The 21585-nt window shown below is 40.9% G+C and overlaps 1 protein-coding gene across 5 annotated transcripts in view; it reads right to left on the bottom strand.

Moving 5' to 3' along the window:
• The window catches only part of LOC132378305 (apoptosis regulator Bcl-2-like), a 157679-nt gene that overhangs the window by 118766 nt on the left and 17328 nt on the right, over nt 1-21585 (bottom strand). Inside the window, exon 2 of one of the 5 annotated variants that reach the window (XM_059945121.1) lies at nt 21444-21485. The exons of the other annotated variants lie outside the window; for them this stretch is intronic. Coding sequence (XP_059801104.1) covers nt 21480-21485 — 6 coding nt within the window. The 3' untranslated portion in view covers nt 21444-21479. Of the gene's footprint in view, nt 1-21443; nt 21486-21585 lie in introns of those variants that run through there. 5 annotated transcript variants of the gene reach the window in all.

Below are 21585 nucleotides of genomic sequence, written 5' to 3' on the forward strand. Positions count from 1 at the left end.
AAGCTTTGTAGATACATTGTAAATATGGAATTGTCCTTTGATGTTTAGGACATAAAACATCAAGCCCCACGTTAGACCAGCCAGACATTTTGACTGAAAGCACCCCCATATAATGTCTGCTGTACCTTATTTTGTCGATTAAAGAACCCACCTCATATCTACCAGTACTTCTCTCCAGTGACTTCATTCACACAACAACACACAAGTACTTTAATAATAAAATTTACTTTGAACTATTACATCTATCAAGATGCTAGGCAGCTTTCATTATTTTCCTCTCATGTCCCATTAGGTCAAATCATAATCCAGTGGTTAAAGTATAATTCCACTATAATGGCTCAGAATTGACAGAGTGTTTATATTTTGTTTGCAGTAAGAACTGCGTAATGTCTCAAGTGCATAGCTTGGTCTACAAATTCACTCCCATTCTGATATGTCATTCCACATCCCATTCCCATTCTGATATGTCTAACCATGGCCTCCTCTACTGTCAAGATGAAGCCACACACCGGTTGGATATATTCTGTCTGGGTAGCCTCCAACCTGATGGCATGAACATTGATTTCTCTAACTTCTGTTAATGCCCCTCCTCCCCTTCTTACCCCATCCCTGATATATTTAGTTTTTTCCCCCCTCCTCTTTTTTTCTCTCTCTCTGCCCATCACTCCGCCTGTTCTCCATCTCGCTCTGGTGCTCCCCTCCCCCTTTCTTTCTCCCTAGGCCTCCTGTCCCTTGATCCTTTCCCTTCTCCAGCTTCACCCCACCCCCTCCTGTCTTCTCCTATAATTTCAGATTTCCCCCTCCCCTTCCTACTTTCAAATCCCTTACTATCTTTTCTTTCGGTTAGTCCTGACGAAGGGGCTCGGCCCGAAGTATTGATAGTGCTTCTCCCTATAGATGCTGCCTGGCCTGCTGCGTTCCACCAGCATTTTGTGTGTGTTGCTTGAATCTGCAGATTTCCTCGTTGTCTACAAATTTGCTGTTTTTCTATTCTCTGCTTGCATTTAACTAGATCCCACAAGATGACCCACTGAACTGCCCTCTCAAGTGTTCAGTGACATATTTTTTAAAAAGCACAACATAAATTGATGGTACCAATGTAGGAGTTAACAATGACCTACTAAAAGATCAGTCATCTCTCATACTGAAATGCTACCCATGAAAAGCCACAAGTACAGAAAGTCATTTGTGTAAAAATGTTGGTAGTTCAGTTTTTAATAACCAAAATATACCACTGGACCCACAATGCTCACGGTAACTTGTGATAGTAAATAATGTTTAAGTAAATGACAAAAATATTTTTGCTGAAATGCAACAATGCCAGCATTCAAAATAGCCTAGCTGGCAAGATGGATGGTCAGGAAGGGTTACACCCATGACCTTCTCGAACATGGGGAGGATCAGACAATCTTATCAGAGTTAAGATGTAAGAAAGGCTAAAGACTACAGGGTGTGGATATGCAAAGCAAAGGTCAGCCTTGAAAGTGCCTATTCTGATAATTCATAGCTCACTCAGCTTTGTGTACTTTCCCTTTCTCTACAAGAAAAAAATGTGAAAAATTCCCTGGTCTCAATTACAACCATTTACTGCCTGCCAGCATCTTTCCGCTAACTCAGGCAAGATGCAAATCCACGTGCAGCCGCTTACTGTGCTTGCATGTAAGCAATCAAAAAACTTTTAAAGAAGAATAAACTGATAGAGGTGCAGGGAGGTTCACAGAGAGGATTTCAGAATTCTGGGTGGGTAAGCTAAATGCAGGGTTAACAAGTGACAAGAGAGAGTGGGGATCTCATTGAAACCTATTGAATGCTGAAAGGCCTAGATACAGTTGCCACGAAGAGGATGATTCCCATATTTGGGGGGGCTCTCGGACCAGAGAGCACAGCCTGAGAATAGAAGGATCTTTCTTAAGAGGAGTTTCTTTAGCCAGAAGGTGGTGAACCTGTGGAATTCATTGCCACACAAGACAACTGCTGTGGGCAAGCCATTTAAAGCAAAGGTTGACAGGTTCTTGATTGGTAAGGGTGGCAAAGGTTACAGGGAGAAGACAGGAGAATGGGGTTGAGAGGGAAATTAAATCAGCCATGGTGGAATGGTGGGGCAGACTAGATGGGCCAAGTGGTCTAATTCTGCTCCTTTGTCTTATGGTCTTATAAAATATCTTCCATCCTTCATATTAAGCTTCCTTCCCAGTTACTGACACAATCTTCAAATGCAGCTCCCATTTTCTTAGTAAGTTCAGTATTTTGGTGGTGTACATAATTTTAGTCCCTTTGCTCACTAAGTGTCTCAGCTAAATGAAGATTATGGCATGACTCTACTTGGCCCAGAATAGACAAAATAGCAATACATAATTGAAAGTATTGGAGGTACTCAGCAAGTCATGCAGCACTTATGGAAGGGAATAAACGGCCAATGCTTCGTGCCAAGATCCTTCCTAACCTGCTAAGCTCCTCCAGCACTTTTATGTGTGTTGCTCAAGATTTCCAGCATCTGCAGAGTCTCTTGTGTTTATGGAAAGTATTAGTTAAATTGCAATGATTGGGATAATTGTGCTAAGTGTTAAGAGGATATATCTTTCAGCTCGCATCCAGCTAAGTTTCAACATGAGTCATTTGGATGGACTGAGCATTTTCTCCATTAGAGAATGGAAAGTTGCCTCACTACTCATACAAGGATACTTCTTTTACACACCAAAAACAGGTGGTAAATACACTATGAAAATATAAAAACTCTACTAAGGTATTGTCAGTTATTAGCATCTAAACTGAGATTGGATATTGCAAGAAGTATGAGACAGTTAGGTTTCGGGTGTGTTTGATTACTCTGAGCCTGTACTCAATGGAGTTTAGAAGAATGGGGGAGATCTCATTGAAATCTATTGAATATTGAAAAGCCTAGACGGCCTAAAGGTTGAATACCTCAACGGTGGAGCTGGTGGAGATGATGACACATCACAACGGCAAGTTATTAGCAACTAAATTGAGATTGGATATGTGAAATATCTGAGACATTTACATGTGAGGAGTGTTTGATGGTTGAGTCTGTACTCAATTGTGTTTAGAAAATGGGGGGGGGGGGGATTCTCCTCACCACTGAGCAAATCTACACAAAGCAATGTTGCAGGAAAGCAGCATCCATCATTAGAAAATGCCACCACCCAGATCATGCTCTCTCTTCACTGCTACCATCAGGAGAAAGTTATAGGAGCCTCAGGACTCAGGGACAGTTATTACCCCTCAACCATCAGGCCATCGAACCAAAGGGGATAACTGATTATTCTAGATCGGGTATTCAGCAATGAGGAAGGGTTAGTTAGCAATCTTGTCATGCGAGGCCCCTTGGGTAAGAGTGACCATAATATGGTGGAATTCTTCATTAAGATGGAGAGTGACATAGTTAATTCAGAAACAAAGGTTCTGAACTTAAACAAGGGTAACTTTGAAGGTATGAGACCTGAATTAGCTAAGAGAGACTGGCAAATGATACTTAAAGGGTTGACGGTGGATATGCAATGGCAAGCATTTAAAGATTGCATGGATGAACTACAACAATTGTACATCCCAGTTTGGCAAAAGAATAAACCAGGGAAGGTAGTGCACCCGTGGCTGACAAGGGAAATTAGGGACAGTATCAAGTCCAAAGAAGAAACATATAAATTAGCAAAAAGAAGTGGCACACCTGAGGACTTGGAGAAATTCAGAGACCAGCAGAGGAGGACAAAGGGCTTAATTAGGAAAGGGAAAAAAGATTATGAGAGAAAGTTGGCAGGGAACATAAAAACTGACTGTAAAAGCTTTTATAGATACGTGAAAAGAAAAAGATTGGTCAAGACAAATGTAGGTCCTTTACAGTCAGAAACAGGTGAATTGATCATAAGGAACAAAGACATGGCAGACCAATTGAATAACTACTTTGGTTCTGTCTTCACTAAGGAGGACATAAATAATCTTCCGGAAATAGTAAGGGTCCGAGGGTCTAGAGGGATGGAGGAACTGAGGGAAATACATGTTAGTAGGGAAGTGGTGTTAGGTAAATTGAAGGAATTAAAGGCAGATAAATCCCCAGGGCCAGATGGTCTGCATCCCAGAGTGCTTAAGGAAGTAGCCCAAAAAATAGTGGACGCATTAGTGATAATTTCACAAAACTCCTTAGATTCTGGATTAGTTCCTGAGGATTACAGGGTAGATAATGTAACCCCACTTTTTAAAAAAGGAGGGAGGGAGAAACCGGGGAATTATAGACCTGTTAGTCTGACATCGGTGGTGGGGAAAATGCTAGAGTCGGTTATCAAAAATGTGATAACAGCACATTTAGAAAGAGGTGAAATCATCGGACAAAGTCAGCATGGATTTGTGAAAGGAAAATATGTCTGATGAATCTTATAGAATTTTTTGAAGATGTAACTAGTAGAGTGGATAGGGGAGAGCCAGTGGATGTGGTATATTTAGATTTTCAAAAGGCTTTTGGCAAGGTCCCACACAGGAGATTAGTGTGCAAACTTAAAGCACACAGTATTGGGGGTATGGTATTGATGTGGATAGAGAATTGGTTGGCAGACAGGAAGCAAAGAGTGGGAGTAAACGGGACCTTTTCAGAATGACAGGCAGTGACTAGTGGGGTACCACAAGGCTCAGTGCTGGGACCCCAGTTGTTTACAATATATATATATTAATGATTTAGACGAGGGAATTAAATGCAGCATCTCCAAGTTTGTGGATGACACGAAGCTGGGCGACGGTGTTAGCTGTGAGGAGGATGCTAAGAGGATGCAGGGTGATTTGGATAGGTTAGGTGAGTGGGCAAATTCATGGCAGATGCAATTTAATGTGGATAAATGTGAGGTTATCCACTTTGGTTGCAAGAACAGGAAAACAGATTATTATCTGAACAGTGGCCAATTAGGAAAAGGGGAGATGCAACGAGACCTGGGTGTCATTGTACACCAGTCATTGAAGGTGGGCATGCAGGTACAGCAGGCGGTGAAAAAGGCAAATGGTATGTTGGCATTCATAGCAAAAAGATTTGAATACAGGAGCAGGGAGGTTCTACTGCAGTTGTACAAGACCTTGGTGAGACCGCACCTAGAATATTGTGTGCAGTTTTGGTCCCCTAATCTGAGGAAAGACATTCTTGCCATAGAGGGAGTACAGAGAAGGTTCACCAGATTGATTCCTGGGATGGCAGGACTTACATATGAAGAAAGGCTGGCTTGACTAGGCTTATACTCACTGGAATTTAGAAGACTGTGGGGGGATCTTATTGAAATGTATAAAATTCTAAAGGGATTGGACAGGCTAGATGCAGAAAGATTGTTTCCGATGTTGGGGAAGTCCAGAACGAGGGGTCACAGTTTAAGGATAAAGGGGAAGCCTTTTAGGACTGAGATGAGGAAAAACTTCTTCATACAGAGAGTGGTGAATCTGTGGAATTCTCTGCCACAGGAAACAGTTGAGGCCGGTTCATTGGCTATATTTAAGAGGAAGTTAGATATGGCTCTTCTGGCTAAAGGGATCAGGAGGTATGGAGAGAAAGCAGGTACAGGGTTCTGAGTTGGATGATCAGCCATGATCATACTGAATGGCGGTGCAGGCTCGAAGGGCCAAATGGCCTACTCCTGCACCTATTTTCTATGTTTCTATGTTTCTAACTTCACTCATCCCAACAATGAACTGTTCCCTCAGGGTTGAATCTCAGGGCTGTATATGGTGACATACTGTTTGTACTTTGATAATAAATACTTTAAACTCATTGAAACCTATCAAATACTGAAAGGCCTAGATGGAGTAGATGTGGAGAGGATGTTTCTTCTAGTGAAGGATTCTAGTAGCAGAGGGCACAGCCTCAGAATAGAAGGGCAACACTTTAGAACAGAGATAAGGAGTAATTTCTTCAGCCAGAGGGTAATGAATCTGTGGAATTCATTACCACAGGTGACTGTGGGGGCCAAGTTTTGGGGTATATTTAAAGTGGAGATTGATAGTTTCTTAATTAGTAAGGTTGTCAACCGTTACGAGGAGAAGGCAGGAGAATGGGGTTGAGAAGGAAAGTAAGTCAGCCATGATGGAATGGAGGAGCAGACTTGATGGGCTGAATGGCCTAGCTCTGCTCCTACATCTTATGGTATTATGGAGGCCAGTTGGTCTATCAGCTCATTCATAGAAAAGGCCTGTGATTAAAATAAGTGCAACATTTAAACTCAATGCCATCCAATCAGTTGGGTGAATGGAAAGGTAGCGAAAAGAAACTAAGCCAGAGGTACATAGAACAGCCCTAGTTAGATGAACAAAGGTGGCAGAGGAAACTGCAACATATGAAAGGATATTGAGATACACAGGACCTTACAATGGGGCCTTCATGTGCCCGTCCATAGATTACTGTAGAAAGGAGAAAGGCAGGGAATGTAGTTTAGGCAACACACTAGATCAAAGTTCAAGATAAATTTACTATCAAAGTACATATGTATCAGCATATACAACCCTGGGATTTGTTTCCTTGTGGGCATTCTCAATAAATCTATAATAAAATAACCACCACAATACGGTCAATGAAAGACCACACCAACTTGGGCGTTCAACCAATGTGCAAAATACAACAAACCGTGCAAATAAAAAAATGAAAGAAATAGTAACAAATAAATAAATAATAAATATTGTGAACACAAAGTCAAGAGTCCTTGAAAGTGAGTTCATAGGTTGTGGGTACACTTCAATGATGAGGCAAAAGTAGATATTCCCTTGGTTCAAAAGCCTGATGATTGAGGGGTATTAACTGTTTCTGAACTGGTGGTGTGAGCCCTGAAGCTCCTGTACCTTCTTCCTGATGAGAGCAGGACCTGAACAGTGGGGTTCCCAGATGATAGACATTGCTTTCCTGCGACAACACTTCATGCAGATGTGCTCAATGGTGGGGAGGGCTTTATCCACGATGGACTGGGCCACACCTACTACTTTTTGTAGGATTTTGTGGAATACTTATCCAGGGTTATTTCGGGATGATCTAATTCATCTGAAAGACCAACCACAACCTGTTCTATAATTGAGATTGTTGTATCATCTTCATGCATGAGGAAAATAACATTGATTGTGATTTGCCTGGAAATTGTTAATGTTTTTATTATGGCTGTATCTAAAGGACAACAAACAGATCTAATATTTGTCATCCGCTTTGCTGCACTCTTTTGAAACTTGCTTCACTGCCACTTGTCCCAGTTCTGACGAGAGATCATCAGCCAGAATCCCTGTCCTCCCTTTGCGGATACTGCATCAACTGCCAGCATTTCCACCAGTTTCAGCTTTTATTATGTGGAATACTTGCCTTCTGAGATGTTGCACTTAATATAAAAGCAGGGAAATTCGGCTGGAAGAGCAAGTGTACAAGTTGATAAGAGGCATTGATCTAGTGAGCAACCTGACACTTTTTCCCCTGGGTGGCAGTCACGAATACAATGGGGCACAATTTCATGGTGATTGGAGGAAAGATCAAGAGTTAAGCATTACTTTTTTTTAAAAAAAGGAGAGCGGTGGGTGCATGGAGTAGGCCAAACGGTCAGCCTGGACTGTGCAGTAATGTTCCATCCTTTATGTATATAATACTATTGCACATGAAGATTGGGTTTTGTTGTGGCAGCACATTTTAAGTACATGTGATGGTACCAGTGAGGATAAACAGATTTGCACTACTGTTGAGGATGGGAGGATTATAATTATGGGAAGGCACCGATATCCCAGATTGAGGCAGTGCTTCAAGGTGGCGGCATCCACCATTAAAGACCTTAATCTTCTTGTGCATGTCCTCTATGCATTACAACCATCAGGAGAAGATACACAATCCTGAAGACCCACTCTCAATGTTTTAAAACTGCTTCTTCCCCTCTGCCATCAGATTTCTGAACAGTCCTTAAACCTTGTTGCTTGCCTTTTTCAGTTTTCATTTGTAACTTTGTAATTTTTATGTCTTACACTGCACTGCTGCTGCAAAACAGGTTTTATGGTGTGTGTCAGTGATACTGACACACACCATAAACATGATTCTGATTCTGGGAATGGAGTCTGGAGGGAGATTTAGTTGAGTTATAAAAGAACACAGGAGACCTGGACTGAGTGAACAGTAAGTTCCTATTTTCTTCAGCAGAGAGGACAGCAACTCGGGAGCTCGGGAGCAGAGACTTCTAGCAGTAGTGACATAGGATCAGAGAATGTTGAATCTTTGTGGGTGGAGTTAAGAAACTGCAAGGGTAACAAAAAACATTATGGATATCATATATAGGCTCCAAATAGTAGACAAGATGTAGGGTTGAGATTGCAAAGGGAGCTGGAAAAGTCATATAATAAGGATAATGTCACAGTTGCAATGGAGGACTTCAACATGCAATGAAATTGGGAAATCATGTTGGTGTTGGATCACAAGAGAGGGAATTTGTTGAAATGCCTGTGAGATGACTTTTTAAGCTTGTGCTCGAGCCTTCTAGGGAAAAGGCCATCCTAGATTGGATGTTGTGTAATAACCCAGATCTTATTAGAGAGCTTAATGTAAAGGAACCCTTAGGAGACAGTGATCATAATATGATTGAATTCATACTACAATTTGACAGATAGAAGCACAAGTCACATGTATCAGTATCGCAATGGAATAAAGGAAATTACAGAGGCATGAGAGAAGAGCTTGCCCAGGTGGATTGGAGGAGGATACTTACAAGGATGATGGCAGAGTAAAAAATGGCTGAAGTTTCTGGGAATAGTTCACCAAGTGCAGGATAGACATGCCCCACATAAGCAGTTCTCAAATAGCAGGGCAAGCAACCGTGGCTGACAAGGGAAGTTGACTGCATAAAAGCCAAGGAAAAGGCAGATAACATAGCAAAAATGGGTGGAAAATTGGATGATTGGGAAGCTTTTAAAATCCAACAAAAAGGCAACTAAAAAAGCTATAAGAAGGGAAAAGATGAAATACGAGGGCCAACTAGCCAATAATATACAGTGATATAAAGAGTAAAAGGGTGCCGATATTGGACCACCGGAAAATGGCTGGTGGGGTAGTAATGAAGGACAAAGATGTGGCAGATGAACTTAATGCGTACTTTGCATCAGCCTTCACTGTGGAAGACACTAGCAGTGTGCCAGAGGTCCAAGACTGTCAGGGAGCAGGAGCAAGTGCGATGGCTATTACAAAAGGTAAAAGTGCTAGGCAAACTGAAAGGTCTTAAGGTGGATAAGTCACCTGGTTCAGACTGACTACATCCCAGAGTCCTGAGAGAGGTTGCTGAAGAGATAACTGATGCATTGGTCATGATCTTTCAAGAATCACTTGATTCTGGCATGGTCCCAGAGGACTGCATGATTGCAAATGTCCCTCCACTCTTTAAGAAGGGAGGAAGGCAAAAGAAAGGAAGTTGTTGGGAAAGGGTTGGAGTCTATTATAAAGGACGTGGTTTTGGGATACTTGGAGACTAATGATAAAATAAGTCAAAGTCAGCATGGTTTCTTTAAAGGGAAATCTTGCCTGACAAATCTGTTAGAGTTCTTCAAGGAAGTAACAAGCAGGGTGGACAAATGAGAGGCAGTGGATGCCATTCACTTGGATTTTCAGAAGGCATTTGATAAGGTGCCATACATGAGGCTGGTTAACAAGATAAAATCCTATGGCATTACAGCAAAGATACTGGCATGGATAGAGGAATGGCAGACAGGCAGGAGGCAGTGAGTGGGAATAAAGGGGGCCTTTTCGGGTGGGCTGCCAGTGACTAGTGGTGTTCCTCAGGGGTCAGTATTGGGACCGCTACTTTTCACATTGTTTGTCAATGATTTATATAATGGAATTGATGGCCCTGTGGCAAAGTTTGCAGATGATATACGAAGATAGGTGGAGGGGTAGGTAGGGCTGAGGAAGCAATGTGATTACAGCAGGACTTAGACAAATTGGAAGAATGGGCAAAAATGTAGCTAATGGAAAATGTACAATAATGCATGTTGGTAAAAAGAACAATAATGCAGACTATTGTCTAAATGGGGAGAAGGTCCATAGATCAGAGGTACAGAGGCCTTGGAAGTCCTCATGCAAGACTCCCAGAAGGTTTCTGTGGTAAAGAAGGCAAATGCAATGTTGGAATTTATTTCTAGGGCAATACAATATAAAAGCAAAGAGATAATGCTGAGCCTTCATAAGACACTTGTCAGGCTGCACTTGGAGTATTGGCAACAGTTTTGGGTCCCATAACTCAGAAAGGATGTGTTGTCATTGGAGAGAGTTTAGAGGTGGTTCACGAGTATGATTCCAGGAGTGAAGAGGTTAACATATGAGCAGCGTTTGGCAGCTTTGGGCCTGTACTCACTGGAATTTAGAAGAATGCAGAGGGATCTCATTGAAACCTACTGAATGGTGAATGGACTAGATAGGGTGGATGTGGAGAGAAAGTTTCCTATGGTGGGGGTATCCAGAACTAAAGGGCACAGCTCCAAAATTGAGGGGTGACCTTTTGGAACAGAGCTAAGGAGGATTTTTTTTAGCCAGAGAGTAGTAAATTTATGGAATGCTCTGCCAGACTGTGGTGGAGGTCAATTCTATGGGTATATTTAAGGTTGATAGTTCCCTGATCGGTCAGGGCATCAAAGGATATGGCAAGAAGGCAGGTGTATGGGGTTAAGTGGAATCCAGGATCAGCCATGATGGAATGCTAGAGCAAACTTGATGGGCTGAACGGCCTTGTTCTGCTGGTTTGTCTTATGGTCTGAGTTATTTTTTCAGCCAAATGAATACAATGGGCTGAATAATGATGCAAGTTTCTTAGATTTTAAATTCTCAACAAATGAGAGATCTCATGCTTAAATGATAGGCTTGGAAGAGTTAAACTGTAAACGCTCATGAGACTAACCCATGATTACACTACTGGCACAAATGACTAACGGGTCTGATTTTCTTTTCTATATAATTTGTTTTGTCATGTGAATTTCAAAGTTCAGTCGAATGAATCAAAGACACCGTGATGCCGACATTAATTTGCAATTCATACAGAAAAATTAAAATCACAAATATGAAAAACAGAAGTTAGCCACATGATTTTCAGCCAAAGCATCACGAGCTGAAGTCTTTTTGTGTGAAACTACAGTGAAGTTTCCACACTGGATTTAATCTACAATCTGGATTCAGAAAACAGGCTTTGGGAGAAGAGAGCAGATCATCTTCTGATCTTCATGCCATCACAGAAATAAAACAGAACTTCGCTGCACAGCCACAGGGTCTTTGGTCCACAGCATATATACTGACCAATTTAAACTATCCTATCTGCTATTCCCACTGGCTCACGAGTTCAGGGTTGCTTATCATAAAATTAAATCCTTGACTTTCCAGAGAATGTTAGGAATTTATTACTCCATGCAAAATACTATCATGCTAGGTCAACCATTAGGTGTAAGCAAGTTCAAGTTCATTGTTATTCGATCATACACATGTATACAGCTGAACAAAACATTAATCTTCTGGGGTCAAGGTGCACAACACAGTACTGTCACACACAATGAATATAGTTGCAATCCAGCAAACACAGACACAAAATAATATTAGCACAGTCCCCAAGTAACTCTGCCAAGCAGGAGAGTTGGGCATGGGACTTGCAACCCCATCCCATAAAAACCCCGGGCTTCAGAAACACCAAAACAACCCCCAAAGACCTCATCCTTGGGAGATGAAGGACCTTCACCCCTGGGGAAAAACTGAAAGACTGGCCCAGGAGAGAGAACTCTTTCGAGCTGTTGTTGGCGGCTCATGCCCCAGATGGGTGAAGAGGAGCAAGTCCCTGAGTGGCTTGGCATAAAGCTTGACAGGTTGACATAAAGTGTGAGGTGCGTGTTTATGTAAGACAGTATAATGTTACTGACACTATTAAACAGGCGTACAAATATGTGAAAATCTGAGTTATATCTTTTAATACTTTTGAGTAACAAAATACAATAAAAATGAGGCAATTAGATATGAGTGGAATTAGATCAGAGAATGGGATTGTATTGAAGTCATGGGGGTGTGTGGGGTATCCAGGGTGGGGTAGCACCTCTGGTGAATGGGTTTGTCTTGTCCAATCTGGGGCAGCTCGCTCACATTTGGTCCTCATCCAACACTCAGATTCCACCTCTGGCTCCAAGTAGCTGTTTGCAAGTAGCTGTTGGCCACACTCCGGTAAACCGGGTAAACCAGGTGAGGGTAGCTGGCAGCCTCAAACCCTGGTGAGATAGGGACATGCTTACCCTAGCATGCGAAGTCAGCTTCGGCGGACGGGGTGGATGAGAGCTACAGTGAGATCCAAAGGGCAGGAAGACAGTTCTGCAACGTTCAGTGGAGAGCAAAGGGTATGACAAGACACAGATGATTGACACAAGACACAGTGTCATCCACTGCAACCAAAGAAGACCTCAGTTTGTGACACTTGTTCACACCACTGGACCAAGGCTTCTTAGGTCGAGAGAGTGGAACTGCCCCAGTACAACGTCTTTTCCACTTCAAAAATTCTCCTGCACAGGTTCCCTGTCATCATCAGACAAGATGGGCAACCACCATTGGAGGCCAAATGGCTTAATTGTACTCATACATTTCACTTGATCCTTTCAGCATCTTTCTTAATTAGATGATAAGACATAGGAACAGAATTACACCATTTGGCCCATCGAGTCTACTCAGCCACTTCACCATGCCTGATCCAATTTTCCTCTCAGCCCTGATCTCCTGCCTTCTCCCCGTATCCCTTCATGCTCTGCCCAATCAAGAATCTATCAACCTCTGCCTTAAATATACATAAAGACTTGGCCTCCACATTTGCTTGTGGCAAAGAACTCCAAAGATTCACCATGCTCCAACAAAAGAAATACCTCATCTCCATTCTAAAAGGATGCTCCTCTATTCTGAGGCTGTGTACTCTGGTTTTAGACTCTCCCATCATAGGAAACATCCTCTCCACATCCACTCCATCAAGACCTTTCACAATTCGATAGGTTTCAATGAGGTCACCCCTCATTCTTCTAAATTCTAGTGAATACAGGCCCAGAGCCAACAAACATTCTTCATATGATAAGCCATTCAATGTAGGAATATTTTCGTGAACCTCCTTTGGAATCTCTCCAGTTTCAACACATCCTTTCTAAGATTAAGGGCCCAACACTGTTCACAACACTCCGTGAGGCCTCACCAGTGCTTTATAAAGTCCCTACATTACATTCTTGCTTTTGTATTCTAATCCTCTTGAAATGAATGCAAACATTGCATTTGCCTTCCTCACCACTGACTCAACCTGCAAGTTAACAATTAGGGAATCCTGCACAAGGACTCCCAAGTCCCTTTGTGCCTCAGTTTTTTTGTATTTTCCTCCATTTAGAAAAGAGTCAACTCTTTCATTTCTTCTACAAAAGTGCATGACCATACACTTCCAGACTCTTTATTACATCTGTCCCTTATTTGCCTGTTCTCCTAAACTGTGTCCTTCTGTAGCCTCACTATTTCCTCAAAACTACCTGTCCCTCCAAAGATCCTCATATCACCTGCAAACTTTGCAATAAAGCCATCAATTCCATCATCCAAATCGTTGACGTATAGCATTAAAAGAACCATTCCCAACACAGACCCCTGTGGAACACCACTAGTCACAGGCAACCAACCAGAAAAGGCTCGTTTTATTCCTACTCTTTGCCTCCTGCCAATCAGACCCTGTTTTATCCATGCTAGAATCTTTCCTGTAATACCATGAGCTCTTAACTTGTTAAGCAGACTCATGACTGGCACCTTGTCAAAGGCCTACAGAAAATCCAAGTACACATCAACCTATTTTCTTTTGTCTATCCTGCTTGTTATTTCTTCAAAGAATTCCAGTGGATTTGTCAGACAACATTTTCCCTTGAGGAAACCATGCTGATTACAGCCTATTTTATCATGTGCCTCCAAGGATCCTGAGACCGCATCCTTAACAATCGACTCCAACATCTTCCCAGCCACTGAGGTCAGACTAACTAGCCTATAGTTTCCTTTCTTCTGCCTCTCTCCCTTCTTGAAGAGTGGAGTCTTCAGGAACCATTCCAGAATCTAGTGATTTGAGGAAGATCATTACTAATGCTTCCACAATCTCTTCAGCTACCTCTTTCAGAACCCTGGGATGTACACCATCTGATCCAGGTGACTTACCTACCATCAGACAATTCAGTTTCCCAAGAATCTTCTCTCTAGTAATGATAACTTCACTGACTTCATAACCCTGACACATGGAACTTCCACCATAATGCTAGTGTCTTCCACAGTGAAGACTGATGCAAAATACTTATTCAGTTCATCCACAATTTCCTTGTCCATCATTACTACCTCTCCAGCATCGTTTTCTAGCGGTCCGATATCCACTCTTATCTCACTTTTATACTTTATGTATCTGAAGAAACATTAGGTATCCTCTTAAATATTACTGGCTAGATTACTTTCATATTCCATCTTTTCCTTCTTAATGACTTTTGTTAGTATTTAAAAGCTTCCTAATCCTCTAACTTCCCACTAATCTTTGCTCTATTATATGCCTTCCCTTTGGCTTTTATGTTGGCTTTGACTTCCCTTGTTGGCCATGGTTATACCATCTTGCCTTTAGAATACTTCTTCCTCTTTGGGATGTATATATCCTGTGCCTTCTGAATTGATTCCAGAAATTCCAGCCATCACCCTTCAGGTGTTCTTTTCCAAACAATTCTGGCCAACTCCTCTCTCGTGCCTCTGTAATTCACTTTAGTCCATTGTAACACTGATACATCTGACTTTAGCTTCTCCTTCTCAACTTCAGGGTTAATTTGATCATATTATGATCACTTCCCCCAAGTGTTCTTTTACCTTAACCTCCCTAAATCAATTCTGGTTCATTGCACAGCACCCAATCCAGACTAGCTGATCCCCTTGTGGGCTCAACCACGAGCTGCTGTGAAAAGCCATCTCATAGGCATTCTAGAAATTTCCCTCCTTGGAATCCCCCCACCAACCTGATTTTCCCCAAATCTACCTGCATATTGAAATCCCCTATGACTATTGTAACATTGCCCTTTTGGCATGCATTTACTATCTCCCGTTGTAATTTGTAGACCACATTCTTACTACAGTTTGGGGGTCTATACACAACTTCTATCAGGGTCTTTTTACCCTTGCAGTTCTTTAGCTCTATCCACAACATTTCAACACCGTCTCACCTTATGTCACCGGATCAGTTGTTAATACAGTTATAATATAGGAGACAAATGCCATAAATTGATAAAGTAAAGAAGCCATCAAGTGTTAATGACTTAGAACAAATGGAACTCTGCGTAATTCATGGCAAGGAAAATATCCTGTCATTTGAACAATGAAGCAAAGAAACCTTTACAAAATTTCAGTTGCTATTGCTTTGATCTATTTATCAACCCTCAGGCAACAAGTGAGGAGATACACCACCAGCCTGGAGTCTGAAATACTTGCCCCTCCAACTCATTGAAATCCAATTCACTTCATTCAGTGGCCACTTTATTGGGTACCTCCTCTACCTAATAAAGTGGCCACTGCATGCATGTTCGTAGCCTTCTGCTGCTAAAACCCATTCAGCTCAGGGTGATATTGTTGCAGAAGATCATAAGACATGGGAAGAGAACTAGGCCCTTTGGTCCATTGAGTCTGCTCTGCCATTCAGTCAGGGCTGATTTATTATCCATTCTCCTGTCATCTCCCCATAACCCTTAACACCCTAATCAAGAACTTAAAAACCTTCACTTTAAATATACCCACTCATGTTATAAATGTCATAAATATGGTCATCCATGGATCTCCACTCTATCTAAGCTTTTCAATATTCGATAGGTTCTTATTAATTAATAGTATCCAATAATTAAAAGAGATGTATATATTCAACACCAACTCAATGTTCAAAATTGCACATGCATTTTTAAATAAGACCATAAGACAAAGGAACAGGATTAGACCATTTAGTCCATTGAATCTGTTCTACCATTCCATTATGGCTGATTTATTAGCCCTCTCAACCCCATTCTTCTGCCATCTCCCCATAACCTTTAACACCCTGACTAATCAAGAACCTATCAACCTCCACTTTAAATATCCCCGATGATTTCGCTTCCACAGTCATCTATGGCAACTTTTGAGAAGTTTATGAACAGATCACAAGAATTGCCCAATCTTTTTAAGAGTCTGAAACTCATTTGTAGAAAACAGCACAGTAACTGTAGTAGAGCTCAGACTTAAATTTCTACATTTTCCAGTTGCGATAGAAAGTACTTTGACACTGATCTAATTCTTTCAAATACTCAGCCAAGTCTCTGACAAGAAAGATAAATTTCACAACATTTCAGGTTATGCTTTAAAATAGTTAGTGTGATGGTGAAGTCTTTCAGTGGAATTTTCCTTCTGCTTATTGAGATAATTATTAAATTGTGATTAGTACTAAACTCAGATAAGTACAATCTCCATTGATTCCAGAAGTTTTCCGAAAGAAAGCTACTTTAATACAATAAAGCTAAATATTATAATTGAATATTACATTGTCTTGTTCTAAAAAGAACATTCTGAATCAAAGGATGTAAATTATTTAAAATGTTTCAGAAAATAGGTTCTTGGCTGATGAAAATGTTCCATTCTGCCAAAGAACACAAAAAAATCATATTATTAATATAAATAAGACCTTCATATCTAAAAATATTCCATTGTATGGCTTCATGGCCCTTGTGGGTTGAATAGTCATCTCAAACAATATTTCCAAGGTTTTCTATTTGGAGACAGTTTTCTATTTTAATTATGAGTTCTAGAATTCAAACACAATTTGCCAATTAATTTAAAAAGGTGAAGTCAAGTAATGAAACATTCAGATAGCAGTCAAGCCAATTAGTATCACAGGACATGCCAGTGTGAATCAGGGATAACAATCCGTGCATTGTTTCAGATTGAAAAGAAGGGCAGACCCTAAACTCAAATTTATATTCTCCAACATCACACAAATTAACAAACATCTAGTTTAGTTTTCATACTTAAGACTTTCAAGACTCAACTCATGAATCGCAAAATATTAAAGTGAGAGTTAATTAAGAGCAAAATAAGTGCTTTGATCATTGTGGCTCCTATTTCTTCAATGTATATGTGCATTACTTATCAATGGACTGCTGAATTACCTCCAAATGTTGTAATAAGTATGTTATGAACTACAACTATAAATCATAAAAATGCAGTTGCAAGATCTGTTCCTAATTCAACAAAAGATTATTTTGTATTTAATGTGCTAAAATAGTCCATTGGAGCTTCAACATACTTGTCTCCTCCAAGATGGGAAAATTCATGTTGTACACATTAAAAGATCTGGGAATATTTGCAGCTAAGATTACTGCAGCTGGTTAATGAGAACTATACATTGTGGTAACAAAAGGAGGGCTTTGAAGAAGAAATTCTGTTGAAAGCATTTTATACAAGCTGATCTTTAGCTGTCACCTATTCTGAGCATGTTCTTTGGTTAAAAAAATTTGCAGTGGAGAATAGTTAGAAAAAGGAAACAACAGCCATAATAGTAGCCCAAGAGTATTGAGGAAATAGAACACCTTAATAATAAGCAATTGAAAAGTATTACTGCAACATATCTGGGCCTATAAAAGTTGTCTGTGCCAGTTTATCAATATTAAAATGGTGTTAGCAATCTCCCTAATCACTGAAAAGCTCCAAAAAACTTGCTATATTTGTTGATACCCACTTGAAAAGTTCACTTTCTGACTCCTTTAGTAATGCCACCTGCAATAGAGTGCAGGCATTTACTAAAAGACTGAAGGAAGCACCTTCACAGTGGTCTTTAAAATACAAGGACCAATCTTCAACCTCCTGAGAAGGACTGAGACGTGAATTCATACATGCTCCAACAACTGGTGGGTGGAACAGCACAATCTACCCAGGGAGACACAGGGATCCCTGATACTGAAGAACAGTGTGTAAGGGGGGGTGGGAGAGGGGCATCCTCTTTGTGCAATGTTGCCAGGAAGATGTCTGTCATGCTTGAACTTTAGGGAATCCTGACACACAACTGAATGCCCTGCCAGATCTGAATACTACCCCCACTATCCAGTCCAAGCTCTCATTGCCGCCATCCGGAAGAAGGTAGAGGAGCCCTGGGTACCACATGACTGGGTTCAGGAACAGTCATTATTATTCAACCTTTAGGCTCCTCAACCATCATTTATATTGGCAGTCACTTAACACTAAACTATTACACAATCTACAGACTCACTTTCAAGGACTCTATGATTTATGTTCCTAATATTACTTTTTTTATTATTATTATTAGATTGTTGTAATTATACAGTTTGTCTTCTTGTGCATATTGTTTTTTGTCCATCATTATGTCTATTTGTTGCTTTTCCTTGATTCTACAGTGTTTCATTATATCTACTGTGATTGCCTGTGAGAAAATAAATCTCAGGGTACATACATGTTCTTTGACCTTTGATCTTCACCCACACTAACAAACACATCCAAAGACTTCCCACCAAGGTAGGAGACGATTTCTGTTACACTGCACAAGTGTAACAATGCAAGAGGAAAATGTCAGATGTGGCATACCTCAGCAGGGACAGCTTGAGGTTTCTACGAGTGAGGTGGACCTTAACTCTGATTTTTAGAGTGGTGCAGTCACCCATGAGCACACATTTGAGGTTGTCCAGAATCTCAGATCTGAGGGGAAGTGTAGGGTGTGGAAGGATAGCCAGGCTTTGCTCTTTCAGGGCCCGTTTTGTGATAATGGCTCCCCGTGCCATCTCTTTTGTCAGAAGTCCTATTCTAGTCTTCTTGTTCATGGATCTAAATGTAACAACATCCATTTTTCCAGAGCTGTGCAGATAAATTTCAATCAGATATTTTACCATACTTTGTTTTTACTTTTATAAGGCTGCTTGCTGAAGGTATGTACTAGTAAATGTCTGCTGTCCTTAGGTAGTTATATTACTGAGGGAGACTAATAGTGATTTTTATAAATGAATGTTAACAAATATTACTAAGTTTTTGAAGACTTTCAGCACTGAATTTCATGCTAAATTAGGTTTGGGAAAAAAAACCTGTGATATTTTTAATTTTATTTAGAGATACAACAAGGTCACTGGGCCCTCTGGCCCAACGAGCTTCTGCACCCCAATTACACCCATGTGACCAATTAACCTACTAACCTGCATATCTTTGGAATAAGTGAAGAAATCAGAGAACCTGGAGGAAACCCACACAGTCATGGGGAAAACGCACAAACCCCTTACTGGAAGCAGCAGAACTGAACCCGGGTTGTTGGCGTTGTAGCCTCTCAAAGTCCAACCCTATGTCACCGTTATGAGAAGGGGAAATGGACAAGGCCAGCCAAAAGGGCTCTGGTAGAGCTGTATAGGCCAATCCCCTGTACAGTGAATACAATGGATTAGAGAAACATTGACGAACTCCAACCGTACCATTGACTTTGGACGATGGAGCCTATGCTCCATTAGGAGCCAAGAGCCCCAAGAAGAAGAAAGCTTGTCACGTTAGCCACAACGCTACCATGCCAGGCAATTTATTTAGTATGCCAATAATATAACTACATGGTAATTGCTGCCAACATCAACTCCAGCTTCGCAATGATCCAACTATGTGTTAAGGATCCAACTATATTCAGGAGTAATATTGTTTCAAGGAGCTGAACTGATGGTCATTATTAACAAAGCACAAACTGCCTAATTAGACAGAGGTGCCAGGAATTAGTTCACAGGTCTCCTCCCTGACTTGCAGTAGCCACAGCACAAGTGGCAGAGAACCTATCCTCAGCACCAAGACAACGAAATAATTTCTAATTGACTTCAGAAAGGCAAGTGGTCCCGAACAAGCCCCACTACTCATAAATGAGGTAGTGGAAAGGGTCTCCAGTTTCAAATTTTTGGGGATGAAAATCACCGAGGAGCTCTCTTAGTCCATCAACACAACCTTGATAGTAGGGAGGGGGGAATTGTAACATCATTAGAAACCCATCCCATCCGGGACACTGTCTGTTCAATCTCCTGCCCTCTGGAAACATCCTACATTAATTTAATATTATATATTCTCCCCTTTTTCTCATCAACCCTCTAAGATCCTTCTGCTCACCTACACAGTGGTCTATCTTTGCTAAGACAGGAAGACTGAGAAAACAGCTTCTTCCCAATGAATGTTGTGCAGCAGAATAATGCTACAACCCAGCTTGCCGTACTGCACGCTTTGTAAATATCTGACTTGCATGGACTAGAGTAGCACTGCAGTCTTATTGTCTTGAGCAATGACAATCAAGTTCTATTCTATTCTAGAGAATTAGTCATGGAGATATGTAACATAGCAATAAAACCTTTGACCCACAGAGTTCACGCCAACTAATGACCAACATCCACACTAATCCTACATTGAACTAATCTCTTATATTCTCCCCAATTTCTCATCATCACCTCCAAAGATGCTTCTGCTCACCTACACAACGTTCCAGCAACCTGCATGTCTTTGGAATGGAAACCGGCGCAATAGGAGGAGAGCCATGTGGTCAAACTCCACACAGAAGGGACCAGAGGTCAGGACTGAACCCAGTTAACTGGAACTGTAAGAAAATATTTTAGAGCAGGGGTCTCCAACCTGGGGTCCAAGGACCCCTTGCTTAATGGTATTAGTCCACAGCATTAAAAAAAGGTTGGGAACCCCTGTTTTAGAGAATAAAGTTTTACTTTAAAAGCAACCAAATGAAGCACTTAAGTACCCGCAGAAAAACACAGTTGGTGTATATTACATTTATGACGTGAAACAGTATCACTGGACCATTTATGCAACTAAAATATCCAAAACTAACATACATGGACATGAGTTGTATTATTTGTTTGCCACACTATTCAGTCAATTAAGGAAGCGTCTCCCAGTTTACAATATCATTCAGAGCAATTATTAGTATAATCAAGTACTTGATAGTCTTCCCACTCTAACCAGCTGCCATAGCAACTAATGTTAGGGTGCATTAAAAGCAAAGTAAATCTTATTAAGGATAAGATGATTTTAGCAATAGTATTGTTTAATGGCACCAACCAACTAGATTGACTAATTACCAAGTTGCTACAGAACAGTTAACAAAATGGCAGTTGCTTACATTGAGCAGACACATTAAACCTGGACCCAAATAGCATTGCACATGAATAATTTACAAGGGACAGACATTGAATGATTTTGTGATACAACCTTGCCTCACAAGGTTAATTGTACCTCAAAACTCAGGCAAGATTTGGTTCTATCAAGCAATTGCAATGTTCAGCAGAAGACATGGCTACAGTGGAATCCTCACGTGCAAGTTAAAGTATCCAGATTGATTTGAGCTGAAGTGGATTAGATAGTTAACTTGGCAGAGCATATCAATGCAGCTGAACACTTGCACTGACCAAGTCCCCCAATTTAATCTAAAGTTGCCACGATACTTCAGCTTCTGAGGAGAAAGTTCTCAACACTGTTCAAAACAAAAATGAAGTCATCAGTAGACTGTTGTGACATTCTACAAATACATCAGGATCTACACCAAAAAAAATAACAAAACACAGAGTCAGTTC

The sequence above is a fragment of the Hypanus sabinus genome, chromosome 20, assembly GCF_030144855.1.
Source record: "Hypanus sabinus isolate sHypSab1 chromosome 20, sHypSab1.hap1, whole genome shotgun sequence".
NCBI lineage: Eukaryota > Metazoa > Chordata > Chondrichthyes > Myliobatiformes > Dasyatidae > Hypanus > Hypanus sabinus.